Source organism: Urocampus carinirostris, chromosome 5 (genome assembly GCF_059441175.1).
Source record: "Urocampus carinirostris isolate Australia breed hairy pipefish chromosome 5, RoL_Ucar_1.0, whole genome shotgun sequence".
Lineage (NCBI taxonomy): Eukaryota > Metazoa > Chordata > Actinopteri > Syngnathiformes > Syngnathidae > Urocampus > Urocampus carinirostris.
In genome coordinates this window covers 29082425-29109103 of record NC_142353.1, presented here as the reverse complement: position 1 = coordinate 29109103, position 26679 = coordinate 29082425, and the positions used below count along the sequence as shown (strand labels likewise).

General features: G+C 37.7%; 1 protein-coding gene across 1 annotated transcript in view; it reads left to right on the top strand.

Moving 5' to 3' along the window:
• kiaa0825 (KIAA0825 ortholog) overlaps nucleotides 1–26679 on the top strand; it is a 215324-nt gene that overhangs the window by 71067 nt on the left and 117578 nt on the right. The window contains exons 15-19 of the mRNA XM_088336394.1: nucleotides 3294–3433; nucleotides 16579–16758; nucleotides 20510–20746; nucleotides 21765–22069; nucleotides 23776–23882. Of these exons, the coding sequence (XP_088192520.1) occupies nucleotides 3294–3433; nucleotides 16579–16758; nucleotides 20510–20746; nucleotides 21765–22069; nucleotides 23776–23882 (969 nt within the window). The remainder of the gene's footprint in view (nucleotides 1–3293; nucleotides 3434–16578; nucleotides 16759–20509; nucleotides 20747–21764; nucleotides 22070–23775; nucleotides 23883–26679) is intronic.

The window sequence follows — 26679 nt, the reverse complement described above, 5'->3', positions numbered from 1 at the left end:
GAACGCGTGAAGTAGTATCAGTCTGATTCAATATCTGCTATCAGTACTCGCTCGGGATTCATATCTGTTTTTCCGTATCCTTCATACTGTTTTTTTCACCAACTATTGTAACATCCTTCTTTAAACTGATATTGATACTTCATATCAAATACTGGATGTGCAATATCCAATTAGCTGGATTCAATATCTCGGATCGGGATCCATGATAACGTTTTTTTTCATACTTTTCACTCTTTTTGTTAATCATTATTATAATGTCTTTCTTTAGAAAAATACCAATACTCAATATCAAATACAGTATGTGTTACCAATACTCAATAGGAAACACAAATGCTGCTCTACTTACGAACGAGATTCCGGACGATCGTTCGTAAGTTGAATTTGTTCGTAAGTTGCTTCAGTGCTATATTTTGTATGTTTAAGGTTGATATAAGTTTATTTAAGGCTTGTATATGTAACCTGCATTGTTTTAAAACTGAAAAATAAAAATGACATTATAAAAATAAAAATGAAAATATATATGTATAAAATAATATGCTTTAAAAAGATAAATAGTTAAGTTTAACCTACTTTTGGAAGATAACCTTCAAAAGTTACGCGACTTCCTTCTCCGTGGTAAAAAGTGCCAGAAAAAAAGCATTTTCTCAATAGCATCAAGCTTCAATACTCCACTTTCATATCAAATGAAACAGCTCACCTCTTCTTTACGCTTTACACCAACCATATTGAATGGATGCACGAGATATTAATCAATAAAAATATCAAAGTTCTTAGTGCGCTGGAGATACAGTATAGAATGTATACACACGAACCAGGAAGAGGAAGCGGATTTCTTCTTCGGGGTGGATGCTGGGTGACCTCTACAGCGCCACACGCCGGTACTGGCGGAAAGAAGCACTACAGTAATGTCCGGTACTCGGAAAAAGGTGCACACAATACAAAATCTTACTTACAGCTATGTCCAGATATTTTTTGACATCCCCAATTTTTTTTTTCACATTTACCGTTTTTCGTAAGTCGAATGGTTGTAAGTAGGGGAACGTCTGTACTCTATTCGTATAACCCAATTTCTCAAGATATATATATTAGAATATAACATTAAAATAAGAAAATTACAGAAAAATACATCAACAAAAGTGCCACCATTTGACACATCAAAAACGGGTAGTATTCTTTATTTTTCTGGATTAAAAAAAAAAGATATATGGTAAAATAAGAGTATAGTACTCTATTTTTCTTCTTTGACCGGGTTCACTTTTTTGCTAGCAAACAAAGAAGAAGAAAAAAAAAACTTTTTATTAGGCAGGGAAATATTTGAATACATTAGATGTTAAGGATAAAAACATCTGTTTACACGTATTATCCCATGTATGTCTACTTGTCATGCTACATAATTTGTTTTCAAACATCTGTCCCGGTTCAGTTTTCCCCTTTTTGCAAACCGACCGGGCGCCACAGCGGTTTAAAAGAGGATTTCTTGTGGATTTGCGGCCACACTGACATCATAAATGAGTCTGTCAGACAGAAGGCATAGTTTGCCTCAGTCAAGCAGCAGGGGTGCATCCAAACTCAAACACAACGCTTGCTTTCTGCGCCTCGCTTTCAATTTTATTGAGATGTATAAAGTAGCGCCCTCTTGCTAACACGCGTACCCGGGTTGGCGCTTGCACACAGCAAGGATACGGCTCATTACCCACAGCTGGCTGCAGCCTCTCGCTTATACAAAAGATGTAGGAGGGGGTAGTGCTGTATATTCATGTATTTGGCAGCCTCCCAAATGTTAATTTGCTTTTAGCCAGCTACGATTAGAGCTAATTCCTTCCCGGTGCACATTATAAATACGAGCCGGAGTGAAGACATTTGCTGAGTAGGATGCTGAAGGAGCTTAACCTTGTTGCATATATTGCAATAAAATAAAACGTGCAAAGGCATCCAAAAGGGTCAAGGTGGTTGGCTGTCAAAGTTTGATTTTTTTTCTCTGAAAATAATGTGAATTTAGAAACTACGGTAGACCCCCTGGATACAACATTCAGTGTTTATTGTCACATGCACGGTAAAGGACCCCGCTTCCCCGCACAATTAAATTCTTACTTTGCTGTCCACACAGTTGCCAGCGCAAAAATAGAAACTAGGAAAGTATATACATGTATACATAAAATAATATTATAAATATTGAAAAAATAAAAACACAAGATTAACTCTAAATTAACATGATTCAGTTCTGAGGTGTGGACTGCAATGTGAAATGAACGTATTGTGGGAGGTTGAAATCTATGTTATTTGTTCCGAACCCATGTAAAAACATTAAAATGTGATTCAAAACAAACTTTACAGTATTTACCCTTGGTGTGATGTGACTTGATCTGGTATTGTGGAGTAGCAGGTGGATGCAGAGCGGGGAGGGGGGCGGGGGGGGGTTGGTTTGTAGTGACTAGATTGTCATTCTCATTTCTTTATTTAATTGCTTCCTCATTTTTTGATAATATTCGGGACTGTCCATATGTTATGGCCATGATTTGTGTCCATTTTTGAAATGTTAGTGGGGAGTCAAGAGGAATGATCTTAAAATAACAAAATTTATACCTAAGATGAGCAGACATTTCTGCCAGTGGGGTAAAATGTATTTTTATTTTTTTTAATGGGTATCCTGGCCAGCACCGAGCTAAGTATTTTTAGTTATTTTGAACAATTTCACAATCCTGTCTATAATTATTTTTTAATTTCAAGTTTTTTTTTAATTTAGGTAGAAAATAAATGTTAAATGGAGCATATTTTTCTAAAATCACTTTCTACTACTTCCTGTGTTTTGTCTTGGGCAAGTACAGCCTGGCTGTGACCAACCAAGATCCGGGCTGTTTTATAAATAGGACTTTGCTCCCTTACATGAAACAGATACTACTGGTTTCTATGGTTACCAGAAGCAGGATAAGCTTGCTGATCTGACTCAGATGCAGCACCTTCATCATTTGGTCATTGTTTTTCAGTGTCAAGCGTCATTCTGATCTTTGTGTATAAGCCGGACTTCGGCACTGATGGGCAGTGGCGTGTGACATAACTGATACTGGGGGAAAAATATTTTGTATCAGCAGAGTAGACTATAATATACCAATTTTAGAATAATTTAGCATACACCTTTTTTGATACACTCAAGTACTTTTTCAAGACAATTCCCAATAAAAGATGTTTTATTTCGGTCTGTCTCATACACCACATTGATGCCTATTCCCTCCATTGTTGTCCCTCACCTGACACTGCAGAACTGTCAACTTGTTTTCCATTCGTCCATTTTTTAGAGACGGTCTTTTGGGCCAGGAAGCTACTGAATGTCAGCTCCGGCTTCTGACCTCTGACCCAGGAAGCCATCCCAGGTTGATCTTGCAAGCCTTGCTTCACGGAGATTGCCACCTGCCCCGTATGCTCTTGGAAAACTCTTGTAAGTTTTTTTTTTATTTAATAATATATGTGTATATCTATCTATCTATCTATCTATCTATCTATCTATCTATCTATCTATCTATCTATCTATCTATCTATCTATCTATCTATCTATCTATCTATCTATCTATCTATCTATCTATCTATCTATCTATATATATATATATATATATACATACACTGTAAATTATGGACCTTAGAGCGCACCCGCACCTGTATATAAGCCGCATGCGCCCAGATTAAAACATGTAACACAATCACAAATTTAACCCAAACCAGACTTTGAGTCCCACGATTGTGAACTGAATATAAAGTACACAGTCCAAAAACCACAGCTGGCAAAATTAACGGAACATGATACCGGTACTTAAGGTTTGATGCAGACCTGCAGAGTCCGGGTCCCGTTGAAAATAATCCAAGGAAAAAAAAATGTATATTTCCAAAGGTAAGGGTGGGAAAAATATAAATCCACTATTGTCCGCTGCGTCCACAAACACGTCTCACCTTTACTCCACTTCCCTTCAGCCCCCGTTGTTTTCGCCCCTTCTTTTTGATTCGCCCGTGGAAAACATATCAGAATAAGTCTCTAAAATAAATACATTACAAAAATATACAGTTGTAAATACATATTATACATGGTTACACATATTTACAAAGAAAGACGGTACACCGAGAGAGTTTTCAAAGCTTCATAACTTTCATCCCAAACCGTGCCTGTGAAGGGTAGCAAAACGCTACTAGCAACACGCTCGCAACACAGTATTATACATACACACACATATTTATGTATATATATATATATATATATATATATATATACATACACACACATATTTATATATATATATATATATATATATATATATATATATATATATATATATATATATATATATATATATATATATATATATATATATATATATATAAATAAATATAAATATGTGTGTGTATGTATAATATAAGGTATGATGTATATATGTGTATATATGTATATGTGGGTTACGAACTCCATGTAGCTCAGATAAAAATATTGAAATAAGAAAATAGTATACAGTATAGTAAGTAACTATGTTTATTGTTGATTGTGTATTGTTGCCCAATGCAGCATCTATTGCAGCCTGGTCATCCTGGAATGCGGATTACCTATTGTTTGGCCTTTTGTCAAGGTTTCTTAGTTTTACTTATGCAAGTTTAAGACCTGTGTAGTCCTTTGAGACATTTTGTGATTAAGGGTGATACAGATAAATATGCCTTGACTTGAAAAGTAATATTTATGTGTAATATATGTGTTTATGATTGAATTACATGGATACATAGACATATACAGGAAAACAAATATAATTTAGGTATCTACGGTGTGATGTGATCTGGTCAAGTGGAGTCATGGGTGGATGCAAAAGTAGGGAAGAGTTAGTGACAGTGGATTCAGTAATAAACAGATTTGCAGGGACTGTCATGCCATCAGAAGATTTCCTTACTTTCACTGATTAGTTACAGCCATGCAACATAGCGAAGGTAGTGATTCGAGTGCCTTTTTTACACTTCTTGATCATCACAAGCTTCGTTTGCATGGTTATTATCACTGCAAGGTTTTGAACCATATAGAAATGAGCACAGTACAAAAATGCAGTATCGTATCACTGACTCGAAAATCTTTGGGAACCACACAATATTTTAATTTGAATGCGCAGAGAGAATAGCATTGTGGGAGCTAGTGCAGCCAATCTGTTATTGGCATTTTTGTGATGCAAACCAATAACAGAACATAATTTTATTAAATTGCTGCTGCTAAATGTTATTGCACTTATTTTCACTGTACTAGTGTTAAGATGCACTATTCTTCTTCATATTATTATTATTATTATTATTATTATAATAACGTGGGCCAGTTTTTCTAAGCACTAATTTTTTGCCTATTCATCCTGATAGTCCTTTTTTTTCTCCTTTAAAGTCTTTATGTTACATGTTTTACTGTGGAGTACCATGTCTAATCTCGTTGCATACTATGTTTCACAACATTGATATCAATGACGATAAAAATAATTCAAATTTTAATTTTATATGACATTGACTGACATTTAGAGACATAACTCCTTATATCAATGGAAACGGCAATAATCACATTTTCTTCTTTCTTTTCTGTCACACAAAATAACTATGTGGTAAAGTGAGAAAAAGTGCCATAAAGAGGGGCCGGAAAATACATATTACTCCTCAGTAAAGTAAAAACATCGTAAGGTGGGGTGGCTGTATCCTAGGTGGTCTACTGCGTATACATATTGATAGATAGAAGTATGACTGTATAGCTGTTTTTTTGCATTTGTAGCTCTTTTTTTCAAATAACTTACTTTTGGAAGATGAGCTTCAAGAGTTAGGCGACTTCCTTCTCCGGGGAAGAAATTGGTCGGAAAAAAAGTGATCCAACCATTTTCTCAACCGCATCAAGCTTTCTTATTCCACTTTCATTTCAAAAGAAACAGCTCGCCTTTTCTTTACACTTTACACAAACAATATTGAATGGATGCGCGAGGTATTAAACAATAAAAATGTCAAAGTTCTTAGCGCGCTGGAGATACAGTATAGAATGTTTATACACAAACTAGGAAGAGGAAGTGGTATATTTATCGTCATCCCTAAAAAATGTTCGTATCTACCGTTTATTGTAAGTCGAATGGTCATAAGTAGGGGAGTGTCTGTATATATTATAATACATACATATAATATATGTATACAATATGCTTGGTTGGTTGATTGGATCCCTTAACCACTAGGGTTGTAGGGGCACCATTTCCCATGGTGTGCCTTGGGCAAGTACATCCTGGTGACATTTCTCTCTTGGCCAACATCTAAATATACAAAATATAATTCTATAAATCGAAAACAAATAGGGGAGGATATATTTACCCTCATATTTCATTGCTCAGAGAGCTAAACTTCTAACTTTTACAGACAAGAAACAACCTCCTTCTCATTTTATTAGGTCATCATTATCGCCATCATCGTCATCATCTCCACCTTGGTCACCAGCCCCACTAAATCACTAGAGTGCAGTAATAAACACTCGTCAGAGCCCGAGCGGAGCACATATGCTGACCTTTAAAGATTTTGCATTCCTCCACCTTCTCTCCTCTACCGGCACCACTCTAACCTTTAAAGACTGTTGTGCTCCTGCACATTAATTCCTATTACGCGACCTCATTAATAACCGGTCCGGCCGCCATTTTCGGCGGGGGTCGAGCCGGGAATCGGAGCTCCGAGGCGCGGGGATGCGACCCCTCAGTGTCGTACATCAAGCCCGGAGGCCCTGACTACCGTGTTACCGCTGTGGCGGGCTGGTTAAGTAAGGAGTTGGGCGACCTGGACCTGACTGAATACGGACGTTCTCGTGAGCACCTGTGGTGTTACTTACCAAATCGAGGACCGATAAAAGGAAAATGAAACATACATTTTTGGTTTTAGAGTAGTGATTCTCAACTAGTCTGACTTTAGGACCCCCCATTAAGTCCTAATACAAGTTGCGACCCAAACAGGAAAAAAAAAAAACACTTCTCGAATGTATCTGTCATGATTACTGATTAGCGTCACCTGTGCCCGCTCATTTGGCGCCAGCCGCTGCGGACTACCTGATTGGTTCCCTGTCCCTTTTTAAGCCCAGTCCTTTCACTCTCTGGTTGTCAGTCCGTCAGCAAACATCTGTTGTTACAAGGCAAGCATTTTGACCCTGACCCCCACCTGTCCCGTTTTTACACCCGTTTTTTCCACCCGTCCGTTCCGGATCTTTCAGTTTGTCTCCGGCTCTGACCTGTTTTTGATTCCGACCACGTTTGCTCTCCCGTCCAGGCTTACGACCCTTTTTCGATCCTGTCTACGTTTTTGCTCTCCTGTCCCGGCTATTGACCTGTTTTTCCGTCCTTGACACCTCCCTTTCCCGCTCCGGAAGATCCACTCACGTATTTGATCGCGATCCGATTGTGTGAGCGGCTTGCTTCCCGCGTCCAGTGAGCACCAGATCGCGGGCGCCGCCCTTCCTCTTTCTATCAATAAACTTGTGGTTAACGCTACACATTTGGGTCCTGATTCCGTCTTGACAGTAACCCAATTAAAGTAACATGAAGTTATGACATAGATTTTATAATATATACATCTTTTTTTCAAAAAACAAAACCACCATCAAAACCAAAAATAATTCAAAGTATCATATATGCTCGCATACAAGCCTCCATCGCATATAAGCAGCGCCTAATACTTCTTAAAATAGTGACATACTTAAAAAAGTAAAAATATTAACAAGCATGAACCTAAACATCAATAATTCCCTATGTTGCTAATAAACATTAATATACTGGTAAAAAGCTAAAAATATAATATTTTTAAAGCATTTCCTGTAATTTCCAGCAGCGCTTCACTGACAGACACTTAATTTTCGTATTTTGCAACCGATCGTTGTTGTCACTGTTTTCTATTTTTACTTATTTATAATTTTCTTGGGATCCATTATTATGGGCAGAAAAGGGAAACACAACCAACAAATTCTCTATAAAATGAAGTCCCTTTCAAACGCGTTTATCGGCAGGAAAAAAAGATCGAGTAGAGCATTCTCACCATCGGGCTTGAACAGCCGCAATCCCTTGTCCCCAATCATAAATTGCTGTGACCAGAGACTGTCAGAAGGCTCTTTTTTTTTGTCCGTCTAAATGAAAAGACACAATTGCGCCCTTCATATATTATCCCTGGTCGACAATTGCTAAAAGCAGGGGCCAGCAGCGAAAAATAAACTGCACTGTTTTTGCCGCGATCCCTTATGCCCAGTCAAATATTTCTGAAATCTAGAACCGAGAGAGCAAATTTGTGTCATGTGTGGTGTCCTTTTTTTCTTTCTTATCCTCTTAAATGAACAGCACCCGTGCGGCTGCCATATTTTTACCCACGTGTTTCTTTCTGGTCCACATTGTGGGATTATAGAACACTTATCTGCTCTAATCTTCACAAAAATCCACGTAATAAGGGTAGTTGTAGAACGGGTTACCCATGAAAAATGAGAGAAAACTACACAACGACAATTGAATCAAAATTCAGATTGTACCATTTCCCAGAGCTTTTTGTTATCTCTAGCGCCACCATCAGAGAAACTGCTCTGTTTTCCTTTCTGTTTCCACAAGGGGTCACAGCTACAATTCTTTCTTTCTCCTTGAGGACCAATTACCAGACAGTCAGGGAACAAGACTGTCCAAGTGTCCATCGAAATGTAATGCACAGTTGTGGCCATAATCCATTATCCCTGGTTGACAATCGCTAAAAGCAAGGGCCAGCAGAGCAAAATGAACTGCACTGTTTTTGGCTTAATCCATTATGCCCAGTTAACTATTTCTGAAATCTGGGGCCGAGAGAGCCAATTTGTGTCATGTGTGGTGTGCTTTTTTTCATTCTTATCCTCTTAAATGAACAGCACCCGTGCGCCTGCTCTCTATGTTTCCCTAGTGTTTCTTTATAGAACACTTTACCTGGTTTATTCTTAACGAAAATTCACGTAATAAGGGTAGTTGTCAAACGGGTTAACCATGAAAAATGACAAAATACTTTAGAAACAATTACACAATGACAACAGACAAACGACAGATTTTACTGTTTCCCAGCGCTTTTCGTTATCTCTAGCGCCACCATCGGAGAACTCTTGTTTCCCTTCCTGTTTCCACGGGGGTCACGGCTACAATTCTGATTCTCCTTGAGGACCAATTACCAGACAGTCAGGGAACAAGATAGTGGCGTAATAGAATGATTATAGGTCAACCCTTAAAGAGTGTCTTAGATGTATGATTGTGAAAGTGAATGATTGACATCATATCAAAGACATTTCCTATTTGGACCTTGAAGCTGCTTCTTATCTAGCTTAAGATAAAAGATTTGAAAAAAATATAATAATTTCTTTAATATAATTCCCATTACAGCACTTCTTTTCTTATGCTTTTCTTCTGCGTTGTCCTTTAAATCCATTCACTCAAATATTTGGAAGTTTTTAGTTGCAATGATTTAAAGTTTTGCCCTTGATCACAGCTGCCGCTGCTTTGAATAAAGTCGACTTTTTAGACATTAGCCTGGTATTTTTTTTTCTCAGGCTTGATAATAAAAGAAGAAAAATGTCTTGCCATATTTGCAGATTATTTAACTTATTCTTTTTTGATTTCTGAAAGATATATTTTACTTGTTCCTCTCTTGAAATATGAAAAAATCCTTAAAATTGGCGTGTAAGTTGAACTAATATCTATCTATCTGTCTATCTATCTATCTATCTATCTATCTATCTATCTATCTCTCTCTCTCTCTCTCTCTCTCTCTCTCTCTCTCTCTCTCTCTCTCTCTCTCTCTATATATATATATATATATATATATATATATATATATATATATATATATATATATATATATATATATATATATATATATACAGGACTGTCTCAGAAAATTTGAATATTGTGATAAAGTTCTTTATTTTCTGTAATGCAATTAAAAAAACAAAAATGTCATACATTCTGGATTCATTACACATCAACTGAACTATTTCAAGCCTTTTATTATTTCAATATTGCTGAATTTGGCTTACAGCTTAAGAAAACTCAAAAATCCTATCTCGAAATATTAGAATATCATGAAAAAGTATACAAGTAGGCTATTCAACTAATCACCTGAATCATCTAATTAACTCGAAACACCTTGCGAGGGTTTCCTGAGCCTTAAAAACACTCAGCTTGGTTCAGTAAACTAAATCACAAGTATGGGGAAGACTGCTGATCTGACTGCTGTCCAGAGGACCATCATTGATACCCTCCATCAGGAGGGTAAGACACAAAAAGAAATGTCTCAAAGAGCAGGCTGTTCACAGAGTGCAGTTTCAAAGCATATCCACAAAAAGTCTGTTGGAAGGGAAAAATGTGGCCGGAAACGCTGCACAACCAAGAGAGATGACCGCAGCCGTAACAAAATTGTGACGAAGAGCCGCTTCCAGAATTTGGGGGAGCTTCAAAAACAGTGGGCTGAAGCTGGAGTCCAGGTATCAAAAGCCACAGTTCACAGACGTGTCCGGGAAATGGGCTACAATAGCCGTATTCCCATGGTCAAGCCACTTCTGAACTCAAGACAACGGAAGAAGCGTCTGACTTGGGCTATGGAGAAGAAGCACTGGACAGTTGCAGAGTGGTCCAAAGTCCTCTTTTCAGACGAAAGCAAGTTTTGCATTTCATTTGGAAGTCAAGGCGCCAGAGTCTGGAGAAAGGCTGGAGAGGAGCAAAATCCAAGTTGCTTGAAATCCAGTGTGAAGTTCCCACAGTCAGCAATGGTTTGGGGAGCCATGTCAGCTGCTGGTGTTGGTCCACTGTGTTTCATCAAGTCCAGAGTAAATGCAACTGTGTACCAAGAGATTTTAGAGCACTACATGCTTCCATCTGCTGAAAAGCTCTATGGAGATGAGGATTTCATTTTCCAGCATGATCTGGCACCTGCCCACAGTGCCAAAACCACCAGTAACTGGTGCACTGACCATGGCATCACTGTCCTTGATTGGCCTGCTAATTCCCCTGACCTGAACCCCATCGAGAATTTGTGGGGTATAGTTAAGAAGAAGATGAAAGACACCAGACCTACAAATGCAAATGAGCTGAAGGCCGCTATCGAAGCATCCTGGGCATCAATAACACCTCAGCAATGCCACAGGCTGATTGCCTCCATGCCACGCCGGATTGATGCAGTAATCCGTGCAAAAGGATTCCCAACCAAGTACTGAGTGCATCAATGGACATTTTCAAATGTTTGATTTAGTTTTGCTGTTATAAAATTATTTTTTTACTTGGTCTGAGGAAGTATTCTAATATTTTGAGATAGGATTTTTGAGTTTTTTTCAGCTTTAAGCCAAAATCAGCAATATTCAAATAATAAAAGGCTTGAAATAGTTCAGTTGATGTGTAATGAATCCAGAATGTATGACATTTTTGTTTTTTTAATTGCATTACAGAAAATAAAGAACTTTATCAAAATATTCTAATATTCTGAGACAGTCCTGTATATATATATATATATATATATATATATATATATATATAGACCGTAAATTCCGGACTATAAGCCGCTACTTTTTTCCCAAACTTTCAACCCTGCGGCTTATGCAGTGATGCGGCCAATCTATGTAATTTTTCTAACGGCCGCCAGCGGCGCTCGAGTACAAAAGGTAATAAGACTGCAAATTCTTAGCTTCTGCACAAATTAAATACGCGTAGACATAACCTCATCATGCGATTTGCAACAAAAAAGGCACATGACGCAACTTTCAAGTCAAGCGCGATCGAGCAGTTCGATATAGAAGGAACCTTTACTTTGCGAGCGCGATGCAAGCGTGTTTTTTAATAAGGGAGCGTGGGTCGACGCCTATATGACAAAATCTCTTTCCCATTCTGAAGGAAGACGACTTTGATGACGTCGGTCATAAGGAGGAAGATAAGGACGGTTTACCGTGCTTATTTCAAGTATGGTAGGTTTTTTTAACAGAGTTGTTTACTGTGTTGAGAGCGTGTTGCTAGTAGCGTTTTGCTACCCTTCACAGGCACGGTTTGGGCTGAAAGTTATAAAATTATTATTAAAGCTTTGAAAACTCTCTCGGTGTACCGTCTTTCTTTGTAAATATGTGTAACCATGTATAATATGTATTTGCAACTGTATATTTTTGTAATGTATTTATTTTAGAAACTTATTCTGATATGTTTTGTACGAGCAAATGAGAAAGAATGGGCAGGGCAAACGCGGGCTGACGGAAAGTGGAGTAAAGGTGAGACGTGTTTGTGGACGCGGCCGACAATAGTGGATATATATTTTTCCCACCCTTACCTTTGGAAATATACACTTTTTTCCTTGGATTACTTTCAACGGGCACCCGGATTTTTAACTACCGGTATCATTTTCCGTTTAATTTGCCGGCTGTTGTTTTTTGGACTTAATCGAGTATTGGTTAACTTCGTGTTTGAAATGCGTTTTTTCAATGCGGGCGCATGCGTTTAATATACAGGTGCGGCTTGTGAATGTACAAAATCGGTTTTCCTCCCGAAATGTGGTGGGTGCGGCTTATAATCAGGTGCACTCTATAGTATGGAATTCGCGGTATATAAATAAACGTAAACTTGAATTCATCTTCAGAGACAAGAGGGAGTTGTTTCCCTCCTCGTGCTTTTTTGAACAATTTTATAGTCTCAAGGTTTTGTTGCCATCATGGACTTTCTGGACACATTTCAACATATTACCTATGTTTTCTTCCATTGATGATCACTAGGTTTTTTATGTACTGTTACCCAATGCTAAATCTATTGCACCCTGGTCATCCTGGAAGGGGGATTACCACTTGAGATTCCCCTTTTCAAGGTTTCTTATTTTCCTTGTGCTAAGGTTTTGAATGTTTCCTTGCCCGCAAGTTGGTTTACGATCAGGGAATTGTGTAATTGTCCATGTGCAGTCCTTTGAGACATTTTGTGATAAGGGCTATACAAATAAATATGACTTGACTTGACTTGAAAAAATATATGACAAAAGACTATTTTTGGTTGGTGCGCTATACAACCCAGTGCACCTCAAAACTAGCACAAACAAGTTCAGGGACAGCTTCTTCTCCAGGCCCATCACTATCCTGAACGAACGCACGAAACTGTAAAAACATATCTTGCCAATTGACAATTTTCTTGACAAGCTTTATAATTTTGAGTTTATTTCGCTTTTTTGTTTTTTTTTTACCTGTTCATCCTGTTACATGTTTTACCCTGGAGTTCCATGTCTAGTTTTGTTGCATACAAAGTTTCACAATGTTGATATCAATGACAATAAAGACTATTCAAATTCTTATAATGCAGGACTAGGACAACTTGCTGTAGTTGACTGAATAATTAATTCTGGCGTTTACCAGAAGATCCTGGAGGAGAACGTCCGGCCATCAGTTCGTGACCTCAAACTAAAGCGCTCTTGGATCATGCATCAGGAAAACTTTCAGAAACACACTAGCAAGGCCTGCCCTGTGACTGGCTGGGAACCAGTTCAGGGTGTCCCCTGCCCACTGCCCAAATATAACTAAGATGGGCTCCGGCAATCCAGTGGCCCTACTGAGGATAAGCGGTGCGGATAATGGATAGATGGATGGACCAACAAGGCCAGCTCTTAATAGCTCAAAACAAATATGAAGGCTGTAGAGTGGCCAAGTCAAAGTCTGGATTTAAATAGAATTGAGATGCTGTGGAGTGACCTTAATTTGGCAGTTCATGCTAGGAAACCCTCCAATACGGCTGATTTGCAACAATTTTGCTAAGAGGAGAGGCCCAAAATTCCTCCACAACAATTTGAAGGACTTACCAATCGCTGCTAAATGTGGCCAAACAGGCCATTTGTGAACCTTAATTAATAAAATCAACATTTCTAGACTGAATTTTGTATTCACTTTGATTGTCTCTGTTGAAATGGGTCTGATAATGTCACGGTTACCATGGCACCCAATTGGCCCCGCCCGTGTGGCGCCAGCTGCGGCTCGTTGACAGATTGGCTTTCCGTCTATTCAAGCTCAGTGCTCTCACTCCTTTGTTAGTCCGTCAACGAACCTCTGCCCCGCAAGACGTGGGTTTTGACTCGGTCCAGTTTCCTGTTGGTATTTCCTGTCCGGTATGTTTCCCGTTTATTTTGTCCTGTTTAATATCGATTTACAGTTTCGTTCCCATCTTGTTTGTCCTGTTTAATTTTGATATCCTGTTTTGATATCAATCTTGTCTGTCCCGTCCTGTCTGGTATCGACCCCATCTCTCCGATATCTGTTCGGGCAATTGGTATCGATCTCGTCAGCCTCTGGCTTCCTATCATTCCACGCCAGACTGCTGCCCAACGTGCATGACTCCCCATTTCCCGTGAAATAAAAGGCTTGTATGAGAAACCTCATGCATTTGGGTCCTGATCCTGTTCCGTTTCTTGACAGATAATCTGAAACTGGTGAGTGATAAATATGCAATTAACACAGAAATCAGGAAGTAGGCAAGAACATTTTTACGGCACTGTATTTTGAATCAAGGGTCGGTTAAAATACAGTTCTCCAGTTCCTGACTATTTACATCACTTAACGTTTTCACATGAATTTCACAAAATCTCACAAGAACCTCGACAGGAAGTCACTTTTCAAATAGTTGTCATATCTGACGGACCGCTGGATGTCTGCCACCTCTGCCGCAATTCACCCTCAAATCGTGACCGTCAAGTTTGCCTGGTACACAATTCTTGGAGCATGTATAGGAACCTATAGGTGTTTCACATCCCCCTTTTTTGTCAGGGCTAAGACAGCCACCCCCACAAGGACATCCTGTCAAAACCTCTTCAATTTCTCTTCCCCTCCTCATGTGCTGTACATCCACACATGGGGAGCTTTGAGATCAACTCCTCTCTCATTTTTTTTGAACACATGTGAATTTTTCTTCCTTTTCTAATGCCTTTTGTTCATCGGTTGTGTTAACACGTGTCAGGGTAAGCCTTGACATTCTTCAGGGTTTTTTTTTCTCGGATATGTCATCCATTTTTACAACAATGATGTTTTCTTTTATCATTTTCTTTTTTTTTAATGAAAAAAAAAATAAATCTTTTTATTCATTGTTTTTTACAAGGTCTCAATGATCCTGAAAACAAAAAATAATGTTTTATCCACCATTTAAACATCCTTTTTTTGTGAAAAATGTGTGAGAAAATAATAAAATAAAACATGTTTTAAATATTTGATAATGAATAAAAATGATGTTTAATGACATTTCAAATTGAAAAAAAAAGATTAATCTTTTTTTCTTTTCTTTTTTTTATAATTAATTATTTATAATGTTTTTAGAATGGTAGATGACACATACATTTTTCCAGTGCACGTTTTATTATTCTTCTACAGTTAAAAATAAAATAAAATCAGAAAAAAGTACAACTTAAATATCACTGGAAATGACAAACATGTGGGAAATGATATGCTAAAAATAAAATATTAAATTAGGGGGAAATTATTTGAAAGAAAATCACCATTAGGTATATCATGATAATTATAAAAAAAGTCTAAAATATATTAAAATAAAAAAGTCCATTATTTGCTTGAAATTACCGCATTTATTAAAAGAGAGGCTAAAAAAAATCTATAGAAAAAATGAAGTTCACATTCAAGCTAACCCCAAAATGCTGTTTTAGATACTACAATGATATAAATCATATTCTTCTCTGAAGTAGTCTTTTTACCAATTGAAGTTCCTGTAAATGTATTTTAAAAATGAAACCGCAGCAAGCTTAGTCCTGAAAACAGGCTAAGAAATCATCAGCTGCTCTCTACCCAGTCTGGAGAATATAGTCGCCTTATTGCCTATTTATTCTAATATCAGTGTCTGAAATAACGTCTGCCTGGACGCCCAGGGCGTATATCTTTTATGTCGGGCATACAACTTTGCATACTCGACAGAAGCCTGCATCGAATAACTTCCTGCTTCCGGACTTTCTGGAGCCTCATAAGGTCGTGCATATCATTTTCCAAAGTAGATGCAAAAATAACACGAGAAAAATGGATAAGTTGTTAGGAATCAAGCCAAAACCTCAGCCTCAGAAGAAATATTTAAAAGAAGCTCAGAAAATTGATGTCACGACAAAACATAAACATACATCAAAAGCATCGTGAAAAGAGTTCATGTGGCTTGTAGCAGACGTCGCAACGCAAACATTGCATGGATGAAGATGAGTAAATACAGGTATATACTGATGGCAGATGGAAAACAGCGATGTCATATACATGGAATGAATGTTATAAGTAGATTTATAATAAACTTAATTTTAAAGTGTTGTTCTGTTATATATTTTGATTATCAATCCTTAATACTTTGCAATAATTGCTTTTTTTCAATTAGTTGTCTTATTGTGTTTCAAATTGTGAAAAATGAGGCAGGCAACTTTTCAGAGTTGTCATGTTTATCCTACAGTGTCATGCCTAAACCGTGATAATTGTAGACTATGTTGTTATCAATGGCGGTTTTTGTTTTATCTTATTCCAATTAACGATTCACTGCATTAATATTGATGCATTCTTGTGTTCCTGAATTTTGTTGATTCAGTGTCATCTCTTCCCCGCAGATTTTTGCCAGGGAATCCACCTGGAAATACCCGTGAATGAACGCGAAGCGGGAGACGCCTTTATGGTCGCAATTTTCAACGTTTTCTCCCACTTGAACAACATCCCGAAAGCCTTAACGCAAGTCCTTCAACCCTACCTAGAGATGGCGCACGTCTGGGAACATTTTTACACTTTAGCAGGTAAAGCAGCATGCACCTATTGAAAAAAAAAGAATAACTTTCCTCCATAAGGTCCTTTCTTTATTATCGCCTGTGCAAATGCTTCCATATGTCATTCTGTAGTTGCGTGCTCTCCTCAAAGCTGAGATTTACTATATAGCGTGTAAGAAAGAGCTTATCGTTTCAAATGGCAAACACTTGTAGAATATTTTGTGATTTTTTTTTAAAGTGTGCTTGGAAGGAGAGGAAATTACTGAATATTGTTATGCAGAAACCAGTTACAGAAGACCCCAAGTTAAAACACATTTTTAAACCTATAACAAATAAACCAAAATAATACATAAATAAGTGTAAAATATAATATACTCTCGAGTTTTTCCGTGCCCTCATGTAGATTTTAGATCAGGGGATGGTGTGATACTAGTCTGTAATCCGTAAAACCGTTGAGACTTCTTGTGATTAAGAGCTATACAGAAAACATGACTTGACTTTACCCTTTTTTCTCTATCTGTCACTTCCTCTCTTATTCTCTCTGTCTTTCTCATTCTCTACCTTATTCTCATTGTCTGTATTATTCTTTTTTCCAAAGTCTTTCTCCCTCCTTCTGACTTATCTCTTTTTTTCTCTTTTTCCCATTCCCTCCAATTCTCTCTCTCTCTCTCTCTCTCTCTCTCTCTCTCTCTCTCTCTCTCTCTCTCTCTCTCTCTCTCTCTTCTCTCTCTCTCTCTCTCTCTCTCTCTCTCTCTCTCTCTCTCTCTCTCTCTCTCTCTCTCTCTCTCTCTCTCTCTCTCTCTCTCTCTCTCTCTCTCTCTCTCTCTCTCTCTCTCTCTCTCTCTCTCTCTCTCTCTCTCTCTCTATATATATATATATATATATATATATATACATACACAAGTATACATTAGTTTTTATTCCCTTTTATTTCGATAAAGAGAAATCATGCTTAAAATCAACTTTTCATTATACCATAAATCTAAGATTATAAATATCATAAAATATTAAAACAAACAATATTCAAAAGAAAAAAAATACTTGAAATAAGTATAAAGTATTAAAGTACAAATATTGGTAAGAAAATATATATTAAAGATAAATACTAAATTAGATTTTCATTTACCAAAGATTTAATGATCTAAAAAATTAAAATACAATTATTTTTACAAAAATGGCAAAACATTTGTTAAAAAGATAACAAATCAATAGCAATGGTACTTATAATAAGTGTAAAATATGCAAATAAAAATATTGGAAAAATTATATATACACTTTAAAAAAAAAACATTAAGCTCTTACGCACTTAAAGTATTAAGTGTTTTCATTTTATCTAAGAGGGTTTATAATTATTATAAAATGTGATAAAAAAAGATAGGGAAAAAATTGATTTTTTTAAACAAAACTTCAAATTTGCTTTTCCTTTTACCAAAAAGTTAAGTTAATCATATAGTGATATATGACAATATAAAAAGAAAATAAAAAAGAAAATGACAATTTGTTAATTAAGAAAGGCAATGAGCACGAGTATCTTACAAATGGACAGAATGTATAAGGGGAGTAGTTTTTATTAAATAATAAGTAAAAAAAAAAGGTTTTAGTAACACTGTGCAATAATGATTCATCGAACCAGACGTTTTGGGGAAGAGAGTCATGGAAAAACCCTACTTTCTTGACTCCTCCACTTACATCACACTCCTTTGTAGCAAGCGACTCCCGATCAATACCCGAGTCGATCCAATAGCAGCAAAGTGCGAAAACAAAGTGACTTTGAAAAATTGGTTCAAGTCTCACTTCACCTCGTTCAAAGCGCGACATTATTCTCTGCTCTTTTTCTTGGGGTCTGAGGTCGTGCATTTCTCCCACGTCCAATAAGATTTCACAACGCTTCCAATACCGCCGCCTTACTTTATCCGTCCCATAGCCTTTGCTGCTCTGAGAAATTTATGGCTGCCGTACAACTTCACGCGGTAGTTTGGCCGCCATCAAAATAAGGCGGATATGAAAGGGCAACGTCGTGGAAGAAGTTACCTTATGCACCTTGACAACCTGCCTGGACTTTCGCCGTCCGAGCACTGAAATTGATTGAGAACGTCTGAATGTGAGGGGTTATTACTTGCTTTATTACAGACATTTTAGGATGAATATATCAGTAATCTAATCCCGATGTTTGACATTTATGTCAAAAGTAAAGTTGTGACATGATAAGGGAGCGGACTGTCCCCATGGACTCACAATACTCGCGGTAATGCCAGTGCTGAAGAAGTTCAAAGGGACGTCGCGTTTTAGAGGGTGCTAAATTTCAAGGGAGGCTGTCGTTATAGTTGTAGTGGTGGTAAATTTTCAGAATCCACAGCAAGGATTCGACCTTATTGCTACTCCAGTTGCATCGTATGCGGGGAAAAGGATCTTGGGGTTTCTGGTCTTTGGTATAACATTACTGACAGTCGATGGAATGCAAATGTTTAGAAGCCACGAATAAAATTTGTGTCGACTGCCTTTGTTCTGGGTCGATTGACTTGGATTTGAAGGCTGCATTGTAGAAAATTATTCAATGTTAACCCTTCTGGCGTCCTCGGGTCAAAATGATCTGCCACTGTGTTTTTAAAAACCCAGAAGAATTCCCTTAAATTATCTATCCATCCATTTTATGAACCGCTTATCTTTAGTAGGGTCGCGGAGTGGTAGAGCCCATCCCAGCTATCTTCGGGCAGTGGGCAGGGGACACCCTGAACTGGTTGGCAGCCAGTCGCAGGGCACACAGAGACAGACAACTATCTCACTAATTCACACCTAGGGACAATTTGGACCGGCCAATTAACCTAACTTTCATGTTTTTGGAATGTGGGAGGAAACCGGAGTGCCCAGAGGAAACCCATGCAAGCATGGGGAGAACTTGAAAACTCCAGAAGAAAGAAAGTGAGCAAGGATGGACACAATAAGTAAGGAAGGAAGGAAGGAAAGAAGGGACGGAAGAAGGAAGGAATATTAAGGAATGAAGAAAGGAAGAAAGAAAGGGATGAGTTTAGGAACAGAGAAGGAAGACGAAAGAAGATAGTAATAAAGAAACAATAAAAGAAGAAAGGAACAACCAAAGAAATAAAGGAAAGAATGATGGAAGGATCAAAGAAAGGTATGAAAACAGAAAGAAAGGGAAGAAAGGAAGTATGGTATTAATTAAGGAATGGAGGAAGGAAGGAAGAGAGGGATGAGTTATGGTTAACAAAGAACAAAGAAAAGGAAGAAATGAAGGCAGTAAGAAAGAAACAATTAAAGGAGGGAAGACAGATGGAAGAAACAAAGAAAGGGAGTAGAGAAGAAATAAAGGAACAAACTTTTAAAGGTAGGAAGGATGGAAGAGAGGTAGGAAGGAAGGAAGGAAGGAAGGAAGCAAGGAAGGAAGGAAGGAAGAAAGGAAGGAAGGAAGGAAGGAAAAATGGAACCAACAAATGAAACGAGGAAAACAACTATGAAGGAATAACTGTATGCTCAAATGAAAGAGGAAAATAGGAAGAAGGCAGGAAGGAAGGTACAAATCAAAATAGGAAGGAGGAAAGAAGGAATGAACAACCAAAGAAACAAAGGAAAGAAAGATGGATGGACCAGAGAAAGGGAGAATGGAAGCAAGGAAGAAAGAATGAAGGAAGGAAGGGAGGAGGGTGGCAACTGACAAGGACAGAGGAGCTAAATAAAGAGAGAAAGGGATACTGTACAAAAGCAGCTATTGAATTAAAAATAATTCTGAAATACCTGAAACTATAATATTTTCTCCTTTTTCCAGAAACAACTTCAAACATGCCGGCCGTGGTCGATTGTATCAGGGTCCTCGTCACCAAGTCTACCGACGCCCTTTTGGAGCACCTGGTCACCATGGTGACAGACTGGCAGGCCGAGGATGAGCCGAGCACAGACTTTTCAGTTCCACAAAGTGTCTTGGCGAAGGTGCCCAAAACTTGGAACTACCAACCTGCCCAAACTCGAGGACAGGAATTGGGGAAGGGAGATGCTGCTTCAAAGAGTAAGGAAAATATGAAAAAGGATTATGTTTATTTATGGTCAAAACACCAAAAAATATTTTATTTATATATATGGATCATTAAATCAAACTCTTGCTTCTCATAGCTTAGCTGCGACCTCGGAGACGATGGAATGACTGTCAGGAACAAATAACATGTTTACAAATAAAACCGCTCAACTGTAGTAGCTATTAACAATAACTACCTCTTTAGTTAAAGCATGTACACATTAGCCAAAGTCCGGTTAGCAGCTACAAAAATCATGGGAACAGAGAGACATAAGAACTTTAGAGTATTTTCTTTCAGCCAAACCGAAAATGCACTTTTGTTCGTTTTCGTACGAAAACATTCGGGCGAAACAACAAAACTGAAATACATAAACATACAAGTCACACTTTTATATTAACCAAGGTAAAAACTAATAATAGCAAATCTAACGATTGCCTCACATAGCGTAGTGCAGGGGTCTCTAACCCTTTTCAAGCTGAGAACTACGTTTGTTACGAAATTAGAGCTCAGGGCACCCAGTTTGATATGTATTTCTAAAAATAACAACTCATCATGTTATTACTCTCTTATTACCAGGTTAATTATGGGAAGTAGGGTTGAATTAACTCAACCACTAAAAACCTTTTTACGAGAAAATCTCAATGACCCATCACTGGTGGCATCTATTCAGAACAGCTCCGAGGGCCCCTCATCTGTCCTTAGGGGGGAACCCTGATGCCTGCGTGCCCCACGTTGGAGACCCCTGGCTTAGTTTCAGCTATTCGGGTTTGGGGACGAATGGAATGAATTTCACACACAAAGTATGTGTGTTATGTTAGCATATAAATAATAGCCAAAGTTTGTTGAATGGCTACAGAAATGGTGCAAACGGAGGTTTGTACGAACTTCGTAGAAATGTTTTCTTTTGGTGGAGACCTAAAACAAACTTTTGGTCATTACATGCTAATATATACATCTATATATTTATACACATATATAAAAATAAACATAATCTTGGAATCCTTCCCACAGCCGTGACATCCCTGGCCATCCAAGCCACGTCCTTTATCTTCAGTAACCTCCCGCAGGCCGTGGCTTCCTTGCCCCTCGCCATCCGCTACCTTTTTCAAGTGGCGGAGAAACACCTCTCTCACCACGCTCGCCAACTGCGCCCCATCGGCCTTTTGCCGTGGGCCCTTTTCAACTGTCTGGTCCGCCATCTTGGAGACACTTCCTCCTTACAAGAAATCAGCAAGTTGACCCTGAACGGTCAGGCCAAGGACCGGCTGGCCTTGTTGGCAGAGTGTCTGCAGGCTTCAGTGGGAGTTCAACAGAAGGTAACCGAGTCAATAACAGATTATCAGTCTTAGTGAAACTAAGTGAACAGTGAACATTTTTTAAAATAATTTACGTTTTAAATCATTCAGTGTCACTAACGGTTGTCAACATTAAATATATCAACAAGTTTAGAGCCAACGACGGCAGGGGACGTCTAAAAGTCAATTTTCATATTTGGTAAACTGCGAGTCAGGTAGTTAATGTTGTTTTGGACTTCTTGAGAAAAAGCAATAGTCTCTGTGTATGTATTATGACCGTTTTGTCAAAACTGAAGCCCACTGTCCATTTGTGGCCCTATCAGTTGTTTTTCCAGTTGCCCACAGCATAAACTGAACTTGATAGTTCTTTTAAAAAAAGAACAAGTATAATATAATGTAATATATAATAACAATAATAAATTAGAATGATTCAAAATTCAAATAATTATAATGTTAATAATATTAAGAAATATTCATCATAGAAAAATTAGTAGCCAGCAGCACATACTCAAATTGATCGTTGCTTTAATGAATGAATTAAAACAACTAAAAATAATATAAGAATAAAACAAAATAATAATATATAAAATATCATAGATATAAAAAAAATGCATTTTCTAAACACATTCTTAACGGCACATACTTAATTCATTTCCCACTTTAAAATACAGGATTACAATAACAACAAGAATTAGAAATAATAATAAAATAGAATAAAAATATTGCTAACAGTAAAAAAAATTCATCCTCCCTTTTTTCAGTAGCCTAAAGCATTTGCAGAAATTGATTTCTGCTTTATAAACTAAACTATTATATACAATAAAATAAATATTAACAGTAACATTTAAACAGCAAAATACAAGGAACCTGCTGATAACGTTAATAAAAAATATATTCATCCTCTATTTTTTTTTGCTTTTTGCTTTCAAAATGCTGAAATGAAATAAAAAATAATTGAATGAATAATATCAATAATTTAAAAAACAATTATAACTTTTCTAAATAATGATGATAATAATAATAAAAAAGAAAATTCTTCCTCTATATTTAGTAATTCACTGAAATTGATTCTTGCTTTAAAAAGTAATAATAGAAGACATGATGACAATAATATTACAAAAAAAATATCAAAAAATAAAATTAGAATAATGCTAAAAATTATTATATTTTACTTTACTATTTTTGCAGTAACCAGCAGCATCTACTGAAATTGATTCTTGCTTTAATATACCAAAATACAATACAAATTAAATACTGTATTTTCTGGACTATTTTCTGGGTTTTTATATAGCAGGGAAGCATTTTTTTTTAAACTGCAAAAAAAAATAAACTTACCCCATTGGCAGAACTCTGCCTAGTTCAAATATACATTTTATTATTTTAAGCTATTTTATCTTATGTTTTTGGTAAAATAAAAAAATCTATACTTAAATGAAGCAAAGTTCTCTTATCTCTATAAGGTGTTCTGGATCATAAGTCGCATCAGTCCAAAAAAATCACAATTAGGAAGGTCACACCCCTGGCCAAACTATATGAACTGTGACCCTTCGTCTGGAAAATACGGAAATAAAATAAGTGATGAAAATAAAAGTAAATACCTATTAAAAATAATACTCATCCTCTAAATGAAAATATCCAGATAGTTTTGAACTGAAACATTATAAGGTGGGGACGCTGCGTCTCAAGGACCTACTTTATTTATTTTGTTTTTTTATCACATCTGTCAGGGTGTACCCAAGCCCATCGTGCACAAGGTTCTGCAGACCCTGGAGGAAAAGAGACCCAAGTGGATGAGCATGCAACTGCAAAAGGCCCGCAAACTCTGCATAAACAGGTGAGGGGTCAACCGGGGGGATCTAAGCGGAGGTCAATGTCAAAACGGCGCTCGTGTTCTTTAATGCGAGCGCTTTCATGCATGCCAGACGGCGCCATCCATCACCCACCTCGGAAATGTTGAATATTCACGCCGGGTGGCATTTTATTCAGATAATTTGCTTGGAGGAATTATTTTTTCAGGAGACCTTATAAGGCTGATGTATTAGAAGTGAAATTGTAGCTGAGGCGTGGTAGTCAGTAGAAGGGGGGGGGACGATTGACACGTTTGACATTCAGGGAATTCGGTGGGTTATTTAAGATCACTGGGATTTTGGGCGGTGCTTTTGAGAAAAAAAAAATCATTATTAATCTCAGCTAGGACAGTGTTAATCTTTTTTCTTATTTATAAAATAAGGAAGCATTTAAAAAAATATTTCAAAAAAATAAACTCTTACCCCATTAGCAGAAGACTTTGCCCAATTTAATTATGCATTTTATTATTTTGAGCTATTTTATCCTATCTCATCTTATCTCATTAGCCGTACCACTTATCCTATTTTATCCTATGATTTTAGTAAAATAAGAAAATCTATACTCAAATGAAGCAAAGTTCTTATCTCGAATTGAAGTATTTTCTAATGCCATTGTCTGAAACTTATAACAAAAAGTTACTGGAAACCAGGGAAGACGACTCTGAAAAGTTGCCTGCCCCGCCATAAAATTGCCTGCCCCATTTTTCACAACTTTGAAACACATAGGATGACTAATCGCAAAAAAAAAATCAAAAAACATTGTTGCAAAGTATTTAGGATTGATAATCTGAATATATAACAGAGCAACACTTTAAAATTACATTTATTATAAATCTACTTATAATATTCATTGCATGGATATGACATCGCTTTTTTCCATCTGCCATCAGTATGTATCAGTATTTACTCATCTTCATTCATGGAATGTTTGCGTTGCGTCGTCTGCTACAAGCCACGTGAACTCCTCTTTCCACGATGCTTTTAATGTGCGTTTACGTTTTGTAGCGTCATACATTTTGTTAGCTTCTTTTGAATCTTCCTTCTGGGGCTCAAGTTTTAGCTTGATTCCTTACCACTTATTGATTTTTTTTGTGTTCTCTGTGTGTCTACTTTGGAAAATGATATGTAAATGCGCGACATTATAATGCGCGTGAAAGTCTGGAAGCACTAAGTTATTCGATGCAGACTTTTGAATGGCTGCAGAGTAGACAAATTGCCAAACGAACTGTAATTGTAAAATTTCCAAACCGAACGAAGATTTTGAAATCAAAATAAAGCAAACGTTTATTTGAAAAAAAAAAAAAAAAATTTTTTTTTCTTGAAAAAGTTGTCAGCCAGCCGGGCAGAGACTTTTTGTAAGTTGTACGCCCGACGTAAAAGATGCACGCCCCGGGCGTTCGGGCAGGCGTTGTTTCAGACACTGCTAATGCGGGTAGAAAATACTTCTTTAAATGTGCTGAATTTCCAGCATTTGCTCAATAAAATAATTGTGTTTATTTTACAAGTGATTTTTTTTTGTTATTTTACTTTGTTAGTTTAACTTGACAATTGGACTACACCCTGACCTATCATTCCTTACTTTCCTAGGACTCAGTCGCGTTTAAAAACGAAATAAAACAAACCTACCTGTGAGAGTTTTTTGAGCCTGTGTTGATAAGTGTGCGTGGGGTCGGGGATTATAGATCACCTGTCTGAGGCATTCAATAAGATCATTACTATTCATTAAACTAACCTTCACAGAGAAGTGACGCCCGGCTTGTAAACACTCCCGACAATGTCCGAGTAGAAGATAACTCGTGCGCGGTGGATCGTACTTGAAATAAATATATAAAATAACTTCCGTCACCGACACCTCTTTAGAGAGTCACACACGCCGTTGTACATATGCCCCCCGAGTTTGACCCCGCTGTCCCCTTAGACACCCACCTCGTCTTTTGCAAAGTAATTTGTAGAAGAGAAGATTATTGTTCTCCATCATGGTGACCCTGGCTGAGCTGACGGGATGCATACGCAGATGAAGATGAATGCAGTTATTCCTTGGCGGAGGTCTGCCTCTTTCAGGGCACATTGGCCCTAATGACATGATTGATAGGCTGTCCCCAATCTAGAGGGGCCCTCATTAATCACCCCCGCCGACTGAATCCAATCATCTGCTTCACCTGCACAGTGATGGACAGGAAAGGATACACGGCGCAGGTGCTGACACGGATGCGTTGCCGGGCGAAAGAACGAAAGGGGGGGGGCGATAGGGGGGCCCCGTGGACGGGGATGGACCCCCGCTCGCTTTGCCACCCTCAATGTCAAGTAGCCAATGACTGGCTGACAGCCTGCACTATTCCTGCCTCCTTATAATTACAAAGCCAGAGAGAGAACAATGACAGGAAGTGGATGCGAAGGAGAAGGTTTGATGGACGGTAGCGGGACATCCATCTGGATGAGAAGGCTAGGAAAATGATGGGGGCATTTGTCAGGGCCCGAGGACTGTACATGCGTGAGGACCTTGACACACTATTACACACAGACACAAATGCACACACACAAACGGATGCACACAGACACGCACGGGCAGGACATGCCGAAGACGCCCACAAATCAGTTTTACGGCGTCGACATCCTGTGTCAAAATTCCTGCAGTGGTTTTTGTCAAAAAGTTATGAAAACAATGCAAATCATTTTTGTTGTTTCTTCCTTTTTGATTGCAAGATTTTGTATTAGTTAGCAACTCATAGGGCAGGGCTCCAGAAACTATGGCATATATAGCTTTTTACATGAGTACATATAGCT